Genomic DNA, 15,598 nt, shown 5'->3' with positions numbered 1-15,598 from the left:
CCATAAGCTGCCCCTGGTCACTTAGCTCTGGCAGGCTGCTCCAACCTCAGCCCTTCACTTGCTGCTACTCGAGTGCAGAACAAAGCCAAAAAAGAGTCCAGACATCCTGGCTCCCTTTGGGATGCTCTAGGCATTAGTCCTTTCTCCAGTTGGACACACGGTTAACTGTACAGTCACAGTCAGCTGTGTCCTCAGCCCAGACTTGCAGGCCTCAGCTCCATGTGCCGCCAGTGCTCCTCAGGTAGAGGACAGCAGCCGTTGTGGTCAGTGTAGACCCTCAGCTTTGTACGTGGATTGGGGAAGGATGTGGATAGGTCCTGGCGGATTGACAGAGGTACCTGTGTCTTGGCTGGTAGCACTGGCCTCACTCAGGAGCAGAGACATCACCAGCAGAGCAGCCAGGGACGCCGGCTCTGCAGACCAGCTGAGTCTGTCCTGCTGCCCAGTCCTGCAGCAGAGGGGTCCAGCAATTATTTCCCTTTCCCAGCAAGGGAGCCAGGACCGGTTGCCAAGTCTTAGCTCCTGTAATTAAGAGTTAAGGGCAGCATAGGTGTAATGCTGACAACATGAATTGTCCAGAACTTTTCAGGAAGAGATTTAGGCCAAACTTTTCCATGGCAGATACCTGCTAAGGGCACAGGGGAGGTTTTGGCAGGGATGAGTCAGCCGTCACAGAGAAGGTGGCTAGGGGAAAACCTCTGGTCACTTATTGATCAAATGGAGAAGAAAGAGGGGACCCAGTCCTTGGCTGTCAGCTCTGCAGAGCTGTAGTGGAAGTGTTTGTGTCTCGCTCCATCTGCCAGGATCTTACCCTCTGTCTGAGCTTTCCTCTGGTCAGATCCAGGCTCAGCAGCATCTCACTGTACAAGTTTATTAAATGCAAGTCCAGAGAGAGAGAACAAGTCCTCTTCAGAGAACTATGCTTTATATCTCTTCTTTCCCTTTTGTATAATGAATTCATTAACTGTTCATGTGTTTCTCCAAAGGACAGTGCAGTTGCTGTCTACTTCACAGTATTGGCATGATGTATTCATTCATTTAATAGTTTCTGGTGTAAACATCCCAGTGAGCTTTATTATAATTGCACATTGCTCTGAGGGCCCGTTCAGCATGCACCCTGAACCGCTCATTTTCTTAAATTAACTTCTCATTTTTCTTATCTCCTTCTGGCCCTTTCTTTGGGCTTGAGCACATGCTCTCTCTGGGCTCCGTGCAGCCCCGCGGCGTTGCGCAGAGGACTGGAGGCTGTGGCCAGGCGAGCAGGCGGGACTGCTCGCCGGGGAGCTGGATCCCGTTCCAGGGCTGGTGACAGACTCTCGGCGTGAGCAGACAGAAGCCTTGCCAGACTCGAGCGCTGTGTTGAGGCCAAATCCTCTTTGTCCAATTCCTGTGGGCCCTGATGTCTTTCCTTGGCTGACATTTGCAGAGGGGCAGGACACATGGCAGAGAGCAATGCTGGGTTTTTTTGTTTTGTTTTGTTGGGTGGGGGGATAAGCCCTTGGACCCAGCCCCGAGCAAATGGAGCTGGGCAGGGATTTCTGAAGTCACAAGTTTGCTCTGGAAAAGGGAAATGGGCTTTCTCTGTTGGAACAGATTTTTGTGGACTTGCTTTTTCCACCTTAGTTTAGATCTGCCCGGCCATGGGAAAGGACGCTCGAGGCCTTGAGAGTGCAGCACTCGCAGCGCTGCTCTCACCCCATGGGCAAGACCCAGCCCTGAGCTCTTGGTTATCCTGACACAGACACTGACCCTTCCTCGGAGCTCCTCCGTGGCACTTTGCTGGCCAGCTGGGCTTGGTACCAGAGAGAAGACAGGGAAAAGCAATACTACAGCCAGGGCTCTTGCTAGAGGTGGGGGAATTTTGTTGTTGTTAGAGGCTGGCAGAGATGATAAGTGCTACTTTCTTACCTGCTGTGACTTGAATATATTCCTGTGGCTGCATTTTCAAATGAGACCCAGCCTTGGGTTGTTTTGGGGTAATGGGGTTATTAGAGTTTTATGGGAAGGTTTTAGCCAAAGCTTACACCTCTGAGCAATGAGCAAAAGGAGAGTAAAGGGGAAGCAGAAGTAAGGGAGGGAAATAAGGAAATCAAAGTTTGGAGTAAATATGCTGAAGTTCTGTTTTCAGGAGTTGTGGTTTGGTCGGGAGCCATTGAAAGCCTTTTTGGTATTCAGGATTCCCATCTCTGCGCGTGCTGCTGCTGTCCCTGCTGGCCAGGACACCTAGCATAGATCAAGTGGCCTGTCTCATCTGCTGCCTCTTCTCTGACAGGCTCCTGATCTGGAGCCTACAGTACATGTTGGAGACTGCTGCATAAACATTGCAATAAAGCACAGAAAAATGCAAACCCTGTTCATCCTTCTCACCATCTAAGTGATAGCAATTTTGTAGGGAATATCGTATGTGTAGGCAGTAAACTTGCTAATGACCTCCCTTAGGAATCCACAGGTTGCAAAAACAAAGCCAAATCATTAGGTGTTCTTATGTTCACATCCTTCCTCTCTGGGCTGGTAGAAAAGCAGTAATGGAAAGATGCTTTTCCAGGAGAAGAGAGTTTTTTTCCCTCCAAATTCCATCACTTCCGTAGGCGTTTGTAAAATATTACTATCAATAGCTTTGCTTCGATGTACTAAATATACCTTATTCTGTCATTAACCTTCGCATTTGTAATATAGTATCGTAAGAGGAGGAAGTGTTTTATGGAAATACCTTGGGAAAACAGTCTGATGTTTCTTATAGGGAAACTATATACTAAAATCTTTTTGTTCATTATTTTGCAGACACTGCAAACTAACCTATAGATATACTTCCAAGTTAAATGCTCCTATTTCTCCCTTGGCGGGAAGCATGTAACCACCTATCCCATTCCCTGTCCAAAGTTTAACCACTGTCATAAGAAACCATTAAAACCTCTCAAAAGCATAATTGCAACAGGTCTTGGCATAAAAAAACCCCATCTTAGTAGAGACAACAATGTCTTCATGCAGTCGGTAACACTATCAGCTGCAGAAGTTGTCCTGCTGGGGACAGTGTGGGTATCTCTTCCTGTGTGGTGTCACACCGGGAATCTCTGGTCTTGGGACAGAGGCTTGAGACCTTTCGGATTTTCATCTCAGTCAATGGAGCTGAAAATGCTAGTCCACAACAAACAAGCTCTTATTCTTGCTGAGTTATTTCCTCCATTCCAAGAATCTTTTCTATAGGCAGAAAATAATGTGTACTGTATGCCCAGCAAAACATATTTTTATTGAAATTCTATTTACAGATAAATTTGAACTCCTTACTCCAGTCCCTGATGAGGATTTTGCTGTTTCTCCCTAAGTGAGCAGTGCGGAGGGGGCCTGGAAGCTGAATCACAGTGAAAGTGCATTTTCAGTTGACTCCCTCCCCTGACACGAAATTTTCCTGGTGGTGCAAATGGGTGGACTGGCTTTTGGGGTGGACTAGCATTTGGTGCCTGATGAAATTTTCCCTTTGACCCCAAGCACAAGATGTCCATTGCTTGGTGCTGGAGGAGGAACCATTTTTCAAACTGGGAGTAGAGGATGGTTTAGTAGAGCATTGCCTGGCTGTGCCCCGGGGGCTCGCCTTGTTCTGCGCATGGTGGGCCCTGAGGCTGGGAACTCTAGTGCTTTCTGCTGGATTTCTGGGAATTTCACGTGGCTCTCTTGAGAAATACTTGTTTCCACCATTCCCTCTGGTGATATTCTCCAGTGTATGTTGTGTTTGCTTAGGCAAGAGGCAGGAAGGTGCTAGCTTGCCATGTGCAATGTGTGCTTGAAATATGGATGTGTCGGGGTGGGTTGGTGCTTTGCCCTTGCAGAGCAAATTGGTGTGTGGAAGCTGGGAGGAAGGGACTCACTTTTGTGCTGAGAGATGTTGGATGAGCTTCAAAGCTGTGTGGGCACGTATTGGTTGCTCTGTGAGGAGGAGCATATCTGAGCCTCCAAAAAGGTCTGGTTAGCAGCCTGACCTCTGTGCTTGTGTATTGCTGACGGTGAGCTTGTAATGGCAGCCCAAGCCTGTAACAGCATTAGGCACCCCGTAGGGACTGCCCCAAATGCAGGCTGCACAGGTATCCCAGCATCCTGGTGTCCCCCATGCCTGTGTAGACAGTGAAAGGGATCCCATGCAGAGCAGCACAGGGCGCCAGTCCCCTCTGAGCATGGGACACCTGAGCTGGCATTCAGACTCAGAAAGAGGACACCACAAAGGCAGGACTAGGCAGCAACCTGGGCCAGTGTGCTGCCGTCATCTGCCCTGGGAACGCTTGCTGTTACTCCTCCCCAGCCCCAGGCAGGCTGCAATCAGGTGTGTGACAACAGAGCTGGGTGAGCTGAGGGAAGAGGGAAGGCTGAGAGGGGCAGGCCTGAAAGCCAGCCCTGATGTGCCCTCCACAGCAGTGAAATGGTGTGTGTGTGTGTGTGTGTGTGTGTGTGTGTGTGTGTGTGTGTGAGAGAGAGAGAGAGAGAGAGAGAGAGAGCAGCTGCCTTTCTGCCTGTTCCTAAGATAATATGTGACCTTCTGCTGAATCCAGTTTCAAGATTAATTCCTTTAGTGGGATGTGAGCCTGATGTAAAGGGGATCAGGATTAAGTCTGGTGTTCTCCTGGAAGATCCGTGAGGTTTGGGCTTCAACTTGCATCTGTTTTAGCAGGAGACAGCCTTGAGGCATCCTGAGTTGGTCTTGAAGTGTCCAGAGCATGGCTTCCCCAAGGTGAGCTGAAAGTTACCTTGAGCTCAGCGATTAGGCCACCTTTGAAAACTGAAAGGATGGAAAATGCTGCAAGGCTGGCTTGTGGTTGTGCCTTCTTCCAGCGCTTCATCCTTTGAATGGGAATGACACAGTTGGGGAGAAGCATTCAGCTCCTGTGCAAGGGGAAATATCAATATGCCAAGGCAGCAGGGGCTTCTGCCGGCCCCAGCAGGAGGCTCAATAGGCAGTGGCAGGAAACAGAATATGTCTCATTAAGCAGGTCCATAAGGTTGCAAAGGTTGCTCACTGCGGGAGATGCTCTCAGTACAGAAAGAGGGGCAAAGACATTTGAATTCTGGACCAGTTCCATCTCTGAAACAAAATGGATTGTGCCCAACAATGGAGATGAATAATGTATCCTTTCCAATGGGCCTCAATTGGGAGCCATTCAATTAATATTCTCCATCTTTCTTTCTAACACTGTCCTAGGGAAGGTTTGTGTGTAATTTGTTCCACTATAAGTGAGGGAAGCATGTCTGAGCTGGTGGGAATTAAGCAAACACAGAGGAGCAATGCTAGTGGGGATTTCAGTGCCAAAACCCTTTGGGAGTGGGAAGATGAATGAGGGGCAAATGGAGTGGCTTCAAACTCCCAAAGCCAGACCAGCCCTTCTGGCTTTGCAATAGATTGTGCAATAGGAGTCGGCTGAGACGTGGGGTGCTCTCAGGAAAGGGGAACAGCTCCAAGGAAGAAGGGGCTCTGCACTGGCTTTAGCCTGGCTTCTCCTCCTTCTGTTGCTTCCACTCCTGCTCATCTCCAATGGCTAGAAGACTGAGCCATTGCTCTAAGATGTCTAGACAAAAACTCAGACACTTTGCTAGAGGATCTGGGTGGAGTGGAAGTTATGTCTAGTTAAATCTTCTCATGGTATGGGAATCCACAGCCTACCTGGAGAACTGTGTGGGGGTGGGTAGGAGTCCATTGCTGCTTGTGAGCCTTTGTCCCTGGTATCTGCTTGGTTCATGCTAGGATCCCTGCCTGGAGTCTCCAGATCCTGTGGTATCCATCTTCTGCAGGTTTGGGCCACCTTCATCTAATCGGGAAGTTTCTGGCTGATGAATGCTGTGTTACCTCCTCTCTTTGAGCATAAACAGGTCAGGAGAGCCCAGTAGGAGCAGACTGGGATGCTTGGCTGAGGGAAGCAGAGGCACAGAGCTATAATTGCTCTGCTGTCCAATTGCTGCTGGAGCAATTCAGCTGGTTCTTGGCCATCTTCTTACTCTGGCAGAAAATGAGGTTTATTTTTAAAAACACACATGAAAATCTATCAGTAGTAATGCTAAGGGCTCTCTGCTCACCCTGGGAGTGGGGAGGTCTACAAAGACCAGCTGAAGTTGTCCTTTCCACCCACTTCAGCACGAGCCCAAGGCAGCTCTCTGTAGATGAGGCTTCCTCTCAGCTTTCAAGGCCAGGAGCTGGTATTCATTAACACTGCAGCCCTGTGGGGTTATGTCTTCAAACAAAGCTATTTCCAGCTCCAGATGGAATAGCTGCTGGGTTTGGATGAGCATGTCCAGTTGCGTAATTAGATCAGAAACTTTTCATCTCTCCCGCAACGGAGTCTAGACTGTCCTCTGGGTCTGGCTGTACTCCCTAGGAGCGAGGTCCCAGGGTTTGCAGGAGGTAACCCGGTGCCACTCCTCAGCTGTGCCGCAGAGGTGGCACTACCACCAGCAGAGGTAAACCAGGGCTGCACAGCAGTGGTGATGGGCATGTGAGATGAAGGATGTGGGCACCGTAGGTGGAAGGGGCAAGGGTATCTGGCTCCAGATTATCCCTATGTCCAACAGCCCTTTGGAAAGACTGGCAGCCCTTTCAGCCCCAACCTGAGGACGAAGACATCCCTGAGATGAGTGCAGGGATCTCATGCCACACTTGTGCTTTCTGCTGGGGTTTGTGCCCAGAAGAAGGGGCCTATGTGGCAAGGTCCCCCACCCCTTCACCCTCAGTGAGCTAGCAGGGGACCTGGTAATGGCAGAGGGTCTCTGTGTTCCCTGCAGGCTGCATGCATCTCTGGGTAGGACAGGCAGTCCTCTTGCAGGCTGTCTCCTGCAAAAGAAAGCAACTTCATCAAGCAGGAGTAGGGCAGAACTTGAAGATCGATTGAGAAGTGACAGTGGCCTTTAGATTAGCTGCTGAAATGCCACTGCAGGCCAGGTTCTGCTGTGCTGGGATCGTGCACATTAGCACTGCCCCATTCCAGTGCAAGGAAGCAAACCAGTGGGTACCAGGTACCAGCAGTGAACCAGGTACCAAAACCTAAATGATGCTGCTATAGCAGCTTCTCCTGCCTCATTCCCTTCCTAAGCCTGATAGAACTGTTCCAGCAGCCCTAGGTTGACACAGTTGTGGGGCTGGACCTCTGGCTCAGCTCTGGCCCAGAGCCACACTTGAGTAGCCAGGAAATTGTATGGAGCTCAAGCTCCACCCTCCCGTCCACCCTCCTGAACAGATTTTTGACACCAGCATCAGAAGTGTTAAATTCAAGTGCTTTTATGCAGAGCTTTTAGAATTCAAGATCCTCAATTCTTCTGCATCTTGGAAAGAAACACAATAAGAATTTGAAGTATTTGACCTTAATAATGCTGATAACGTCAGTGAAATCTATTTTGGACACAAGTGAGGGAGTTCACAGGGCCTGGAGGGGGTGAAGTCAGTCTGGCTCCTGATCTGTGCTGCAGCATTGGTGAGTGCATGAGGACACCATGGGGAGGCCAGTGATGGTAGGTTCAGTCTGTCTTATCATCCTTTCAAGGAAGGGGTTGAACTCTCCCATATGTTCCTGCAAACCAGCCAGCTCTCCTGCAATGCATGGAGACTCTGTCCTTGACCTTTTACCGCCAGTCCTGCATCTTGTGCTCACAATGATATGCCATGGTTTGTGCCATGGTTTTCCTGTCCCTCAAAGGTCTTACATGAGCAGTTACACAGGACAGCTGGAGAGCATTTTCCAGTTGCTTCCTCTGTGCCACATCTGATCCTTTTCTAACTCTTTACTGAGATGAGTCAGTTTGCAAAACCATCAGAAGAAAGATGAGTGAGCTGTTTTCTGCCAGTTCAGTGAGCTGAATCAGCTCCCTGAAAGACCACATGAGCTTCATAGCAAAATTACAGAGACAGTGAATTCAGTTTCATGAGCTAGTTTCACTAGCTGATATTCTGCACCCAGTGATTAGCTGCTGTGATGTGAAGGTAAGAAATCACCTCCTGTATTATTCCTGTAGAGCAAGTTCCCTGAAGACCTCTTTCTCAGCTCTTTCCTCCCACCTCTATGACTTCTCTTGTGGACTTCAGAGGTCCTGCTGCCTTGACTACCAGAAGGAGGCTTCCTTTCTGTGGGATACCTTGTGCCTGCAGGAGGAGACTCCATTTCTTTGCAGACAGCTGCAGGTAAAGAATTCAAAAAGGCCATCTTTGGTGCGTTGTTCTGGATACGCGTGATCTTCAACCTCCAGCATCAAGGCTCGGTCTTAGACTGACTGCACTCATATAATCAGAGTGGCTTGAATGCTTATCACAAGTTGTGGTTGTGTTGCAGGCCTGACTGGAAATGTACTTATTTCAGTGATGTTGGATGGGCAGAGAAATAACCTAGAGTGTAGATTAAATGCAGTTTAGCTGTTTTGGAACATTAGAATCTACTTTGTATTCTGTCAGCGATGCATGACTGGCCCTCAGTCCCCACCCAGAGCCTTAACTCCTGGCCCAAGCAGGCAGCACAGATGAAGGTATCATGTTGGAGACCTTCCTCCCACAGCAACTTCAACTTCTTCTGGCAGAAGTCCAGCCATACTAGCTGGACATTTTGAATGCATGGTTGTTGTCTGACTACTGGAACTTTGTATGCACATATTCTGCACCATGCTCCTTGTACTCACCCTTTCCCATCCACATGTGCTGGAAGGATTTGAGTGATGCTGTCATCGAGCCTCCAGCCCAGGCTGCCATGCACCTCTCTGGGGTGGCCAGAAGTTTAATCTGACAGTCTGTGCCATGGAACAAGGCATTCAACTCCAAGCACATCCTCTCTGGAAAGCCAGGAAACATTGAGGAGCCACCTGATAGCACAACATTACCCATCATGTCCCTCCTGCAGTGATCTGGTATCTTCTGGAGGCTTTGGAAGGCCAAGAGGTGGAGCCCTGGGGAACTTTGGTTGAGTAGCTTTGGTTGGAAGAGTGGCTCAGGGCAGCAGAATCGTTCCTTATCCAGGGTTATCCAGTGCCCGTCGGGGGTCTGGAATCCTGCTGGGTGATGGTGGGCTTGGTCTTGCAGGTCTCCTTCATAGTCCATGGAGACATAGCAACATTGCTTCTTCAACTGGATCACAGTCTTCTTCTTCAAGGCCTTCAAAACTGGGGGATCATTGGAGCTCTTCATCAGCAGGTTATGCAAATAATTGGAGAGAAAGCAACCAGCCACATCAAGGCGGTAGGTGGCCTCCCTCCAGGTCTGGCCCAAGCAGACAGAGGTGACATGAGACACTCCTGCTCCAGCCTCCACAGCCAAACCAGTGACTCTGCCATAGGCACAGAGGGAAAGGAACCCCGTGTTAGCCACATGCAAGGCAGGCACTCTGAAGGTCTCAAAAAGAACCTCTGCCACTTTTTCCCGGTTAGTGGTGGGGCAAGACGGGGAGTCAGTCATGAGCACTGGGTGTTCCTCTGGGAGAGCTTTCAGGCCGCAGAAGAACAGGTGATTCCACAGGTTTTCCATGCTGTCCCAGTCTACAATGATGCCATGCTTGAGTGGGTAAGTCCTGGATTCTGTGGCAAAGCCTATCCCACTCTCAGCTGGAGTGAGATGACATGGGGTCTCCCATATTGCACCTGGGCAGGTGGGATGCAAAGACATGGTCCTTAGCACAAATGTGGGTTTTTTCTGGCCTGCAAAGCCTGCCCGAGTGAAGCTGCTACCATTGTCTATAATGACTGCAGTCTTTTCCATGATGGCTACTGGCACTCCTGAAGGACTCCGGCCCCAGAGGCACCATTAGGGCTGAGATGGAGGGAGACTCTCACCCTGCAATAGAACAAGAGGAGAGCCTTGACTGGGCAAATCAGGCATTGGTACCTGCCTCTGCAAGAGAGTCTGCAGCTCACAGCCCTGGCAGAGGGGGGCTGTGCCTACCTACAGGCAGGTTTCGAAGTATATGCCTCAACCTTGCCTCTTGTCTCCTTTCATTCACTTGTTCCCTGCCTTACTGAGCATCCTTCCTTGGATCATCATCTACATCCCTAAGGGCTGGAGATTTGCCACACAGCAGCTGGGAGCAGGCAGGGCCACTGCTAAAAATGTTGAGGGCAAAACCCCAGAGGACTTGCCCAGAGCCCTGAGGATGTCTGTAACAAAGGAAGAACAGAACTCCAGATGGTTTTAAGTAAGCAAGTGAAAACTGGACTTAAACAGAGTGATCATATGAAGGTCAAGTGAATGGTGCGGTGAGCAGAAACCACAGTAAGTAACAGGGAGCTGTGCTCCAGGGTAGTGGCTTTTCATTGCACCCAGACACCATGGCATTTTCTGCCAAGAGCCGTATCTTGCAGCATCCAGGTGACACTGTCAACCTTTGGAAAGCTGCAGTTCAGACACGTGCAAGGCCTTCCAACTCGCCAACTCTGTCCTTCAGCTACTTCTCAGACCTGCACCTGGAGCATGGTGTGGGATACTGACCCCACTTCAGTTCAGATACCCCCCAGTCCAGTTTGCCTCCTTGCCATTCTCCCAAAGCTTATTGCGTCCTGCCCTAAGCCCTCTTCTTGAAGTCCCTTAGCACTAATATCTTCAGTGCACACATAAAAAAGAATCAAGTCAGTGTAAGACTGTGCTGCGGCTGGTAAGAAAACTTCCCCAAAACACGCCCAGCATTCTCCAGCAACAAAAGAGAGCTACAGAGGCCAGCCAAGCAAGAAAAAACAGACCACTTATTCTGAGAGATGTGTCCACTGTGGCTTCACAGGAAACCTAGTCAAGATTAAGGACCCTGTTTCTGCTTCTCTGACATTGTTTTCTTCCTTAAAATTAGAAGATTTCAACTGAGACAGCTCCAAGTGTCACAGGGAAAATTGACTGAGATTCACAGCCAGATGCAGCCATCTTCCTGGCAGCTGTCACTCTTGATGTGTGAGTAACATGGGGCTGGGCTGGGGAGTGGCTGTTATGCTGACTTGCTCTTGTGCAAGGGCTTAAAAGAGCTCTGAGTCAATGCAAACTGGAAATTAAGAAGGGTTGTCAGAGTGGAGAGTTTCTGCACTGTCTTCCTAGGGGGAAGTGGGCGAGTAACCTGTCCACCATCCTGTTGTCTTGTTGGCTGTGGGGTGGTCTGTGGCTGAGGCTGCTTATGTAGAGCACACAGCAGCCCCAAGGTGCTGGGGTGACAACTCTGCAGGGAAGTATGCTTGGGAAGCTCCCCTGAGGAAGTGCATCACTTGTTTAGAGCAAACAAACTGCTCAGTAGTTAGTGAGAACAAACCACTGAGTCACCAAGAAAGGACTGATTAAGAGACCATGCTCAAGAGCAATGAGAAGGACTTTATCCCAAAGTGTCCCAGTTTCATCTGAACCACCAGCAGCAGAGCATTAAAATTGCACACAGAACCGTCCCCAGCAGTGATCTGCCAACTTAGGCCAACTCCTTTCACCTCTTCAGCCTTGTCTGGGCAGCGCTTTGGCCAACCAGTTCTTGGAAGCACTGCTCAGATGAAACAGAGCCCTGCTGTGGGGCTCCTTAGCCTGCTGCAAATTGTTTGCTTTATGTATCATGTCCTAAAAGTCCCGATAGCAGTGGAGCAGCATGTGAACAATTCAAAGCCACAAAGGACGCTCTGCCCAATCTGACAACCTTCCTGGAGCTGGGGGCTATTTCTGCAAGCAGTCCTTACCTAAGAGTTTGTGGGGGTCCATCTCTGCTTCTCTGTGCCTCCTGGGTCCCGTGCCTGCCTGGGGACTGTGGGACCAGGATGGAGGTTCTCGGGCTGGTTCTGGTGCATGTTCCCTGCTATGACCTCACAGATGAAGGTGCGTATGCAGCAAAAGGATGATTTTTTCTCCTAGGATGCCATTAATGGAGTAATATGTAAAACTAATTCCATTGGGAATGATGAAGTAGAGAGCTTGTGAGAGACCAAACCTGCTCCTTTTACTCAGGCATTACTTGAATTTGAATACTAGGCACCACTACACCAGGAGTCCAGCCTGGAGTAAGACGTGTGGGATTTGGCCATAGCAGAGTTAACTGTCTGGAGCAAATGCTGCTACTCAGGCACAGTCCTGGCCATTGGGAATTGCGATTCCTACTGGTTCTTGTCCTCTCTAAAAGCAAACACCATGCAACAAGAAAGACGGAGGCTGTTGCTGTGGCTCAAAACAGCTGGCACACCAGCCCCTGCCCAGTTGGGTTCCCATGCCTTGAATTTTGGTCTGATATTGAAGTTGGAACCACATTCCCAGCTAAATCCTAACATAGATTCTCCCTTCGGTGTCTTGTGGCAGCTTCCCATGCTTCCTGACATTGTTCCCAGTGCCAGAGCTGCAGGCCCAGGCCACACACAGATACCTATCCAAACCTTGTGGTGATCCTTGGCTTTCTTATTCCCTGAAATGTTTTTCCTGATTCTTGAAATTCAAATTTTTTGATCCATAGCAATGATGGACAGAGGAGCACATGGGGAGGCAGCAATCCAGTTTCCTTTCCTGTCTGCAAAATTGTTTTTCATTTTGCCTCACTCTCTAACTTTGTGCAATGAAACACAGCCAGTATGCTGCGAAGTTTATGCATCTGTCCCAGCATGTGAATGGCAGCACAGAGACGTACGGAGAGGAGACGGAAGGAATGCAGGTTGCTCTTGGTAGTGTGTGAAGCTAATGAAAGCCAACTGTGAATGGCTCAATGTGGTTTTTGCTGCTTTTTCTGGGTTACATTAGAGAAACACAAACCCTGCTCTCCTGCTGAATATGCTGCTGCAAGACCTGATCTCTCACTGACCTCTGGTCTGCAAATATGCAAGCTCTAGGCTTCCCTGGCTCCTGCTTAATCTCTGAGTGCAGCACAGATCTCCAATCTCATCAGAGACTGCTGTTCAGAGGTGAGGCTGGTTCCATGTGTTCCTCGGCTTGTTCAGAGAGCTCCATCATGCTTGATTGCTTGCTGGCAGGGCAGCTGCTCTGCACTCCTTTCCCTACCACAGCATGGATCTGCTAGGTGTTTCACAGCTGTCCTCACCTTTTCAACTTGGGGTCAGCCCCTATGCAAGGGCTGAGAAGAGAGCTGCCCCTGGCCATCTCAGCAGGACTCATGGTTCAGTGCCACAACTGCCACTGTTCCCCCCACCTCCCAGCCCCAAATGTTTCCCTGAGGGACATACGTGCATCAGAGATCTGCACACACTACAGCGAGGATTATTTTTCTCTTTCTGTCCCCACCCCATCAGACACTAGACCCAAACAGCTCTTTGATGTGCTTTTATTCCTTTATTCCCCAGGGAAGTCATGTAGCATCTGTGTGCACAAAGGTGCCTCACAGTCCAGATACCGGTCACAACCGCAGGGTGCACGGCATACCAAAGCTTCACCCTTTCCTAGAGCCCGGGAATCCCATTCTTCCATTTTTTCTGGCCCCATTAGAAGACCTGAAGACAGTATCTTCATCTGGATTTCAAAATCGCCAGCTCCATGCTCTACTGAAGGGTACAGCCAGGACACCGGTCTGGATGATTTGCCTCCAATGTACCACAGATCTGACCTGTGCAGAATCTTCATTTTGCTTCCAGGAGGGATGGCAATCCAAGCAGCGTTATTGGTCCTGAGACAGCAGTTCCTGAGACAAGACCGCAACTTCATTTCAACCTGTGAATCAAAAAAAGGACAGTCAAATCTGACCTGGCAACTTCAGCTTGCTCAGTCTATGTGGAAGTTCCTCTCCTGTTCCTCAACCAAGCCTGGGGACAGCTCTGCAAGACAAGTCACTGGTGGGAGTCTGCACTCATTAAAAGGGTACTCTGTAGGGTCATGCTGCAGGCAGAGGGATCTCCCGCTCTGCTAAATAGGTGGTGGTCTTTGGAGACTCTTTTAAAGGTTTCATGGGACCCTTTTCACCCTATTTCCTTTTTCTCAGTGGATGAACAAGAGACAGCCTCAGACCAGAATGCTCATGGTGTAGTTGTACAAGGATTATTAATTAAAAATACACAATTTTTAATTGATCACTTTCATTATATGGCATAGTGAACAGTATTAGAGCTCCAAGACTTGTTTTTCTCCTGTTGCTGAACCCTCACTATGGGACAGCATTCCCATACAGAGAGTTACTGGCTAGAAGAGGATCCTCAAGTGTCCACGCGTGTCCAACCAGTGACAGGCAAGCTACCTTAGGGGAATGCACAAGAAGCTGCTGGATGGAGAGCTGCTACACAGTAGCATAAGGATAGCAGGTACCTGCACATGAGGGTTGGACAGCGTGGAACTGGTGTGAAGAAATGGACAGACACAGGATGACAGGAAATAGGCTTGGAAGAGATCATACAGCACAGGCAATGTCATGCCCTGAGGCAGATATACTCCACTTGGATCATTCCTGACGGTTGTATGACCTGTTCTCCAAATCCTGCAATGTAGCCCCACAGTGCCTCAGAAAATGAAGTCTAGCGCTTCCCTTTCCTTATGTTGGAGGGGGTTTTCCAGTGTCTCTCTCAAGTCCTTGATTGCTGCAGTTTTTCAGTTCTTCTATCCATCAAGAACATCTTAGGCCTTGCTAGAACAACTTGTTACCTTGGAAGACTGTTAGCGTATTCCCTTCTCCCCCCACAGTTTTCTCTGGGCTAATGAAACCCAGGTGAGGATTTCTGGACCCCTCACCAGGTTGGTATGAGAGGACCAAGGAGGCTGTCAAAGGAAGTTATTCATTCTGGGCAGAGACTGGGTATGCAGGAAGGGAGTTACCATGGATCTTTCTCCTTTTCATTGTCTTGATCTAGATACTTTTCTTGTTTCTTTGGGTTCCTTGCTTTGACCTCCTTTCTGGAATTGCAGTTTCTCATACTGTAGCTCTGCTACAGTCTTTGCAGGTTTGATCTGCTGCTGCCTGGCCCTTTTGCCTCGGCTGGTACCTCTGGCATGGGCAGGCTGGAAGCCAAGGAGCATTTGTGATGTTCACAGGGCAGGGAAGTGACCTTACAATGGCTGAGAGATCCCTGAGGCTGCCTTCCCCTGTGCTTGCCACAGAGAGGAGCCGGTGCCTCTCCCCAGCTTCCTTTCCCTGGCAATAAGGGGAAGGACATGGTGGGACTTGCCAGGACTTTATTGCCAGGCAGGCTACTTCACCAGAGGAAAATGAATTAAGACCCTTGGGTTAATTTCTGGCAATTGGAACTGCAGTGTGTAGGAGCACAGTGAGGCATCTGAGCCAACGTGTGCTCGCTTGCCAGCCACACTGGGATCACCTGTGTCAAAAATGCATCTGTGCCATGTGTGTGGGGCAGCTATCCAACCATGCAGGGATGGGTGATGGCTGCAAGTGGAAACTAAAGGCAAAGTTCAGATCAACAGCTGCACATGAAGAGAGAGAGAGCAGGAATGCGGACAGTAAATTGGACAACACTGAGTGAATGAGCATCTCAGCTCTTGCAAATATGGCATGCTGGGAGGACTTGGGTTTTACCGTGCCCAGAACTTCCCAGTGCCAAGCTGGGACACTGGTCTAGAGTTGACTTAGGAGAGGGCAGTACGCTAAGGAATTCTTGGTGTCCTTTCCTGTAACACTTTGGACTCCTGTCTGAATACAACTATGTCTCAGTACTCTTTAAGAATGGAGACCTGCTAGGGTTAGTATCAGTGAAAATGCAGCTC

The 15,598-nt window shown here is 49.4% G+C and overlaps 2 protein-coding genes across 3 annotated transcripts in view; one reads left to right on the top strand and one right to left on the bottom strand.

The window, feature by feature from the left end:
* Window positions 1–15,598, top strand: part of NECAB3 (N-terminal EF-hand calcium binding protein 3) — a 50,378-nt gene that overhangs the window by 25,211 nt on the left and 9,569 nt on the right. The gene's annotated exons all lie outside the window — the stretch shown is intronic.
* On the bottom strand, window positions 8,585–9,703 carry ACTL10 (actin like 10). The gene has a single exon (XM_062589366.1). The coding sequence runs from the start codon at window positions 9,701–9,703 to the stop codon at window positions 8,585–8,587; it is 1,119 nt and encodes a 372-aa protein (XP_062445350.1).

The sequence above is a fragment of the Rhea pennata genome, chromosome 16 (genome assembly GCF_028389875.1).
Source record: "Rhea pennata isolate bPtePen1 chromosome 16, bPtePen1.pri, whole genome shotgun sequence".
NCBI lineage: Eukaryota > Metazoa > Chordata > Aves > Rheiformes > Rheidae > Rhea > Rhea pennata.
Note: the sequence above shows the minus strand (reverse complement) of the source record. Positions and strands in the feature narration are given on the sequence as shown.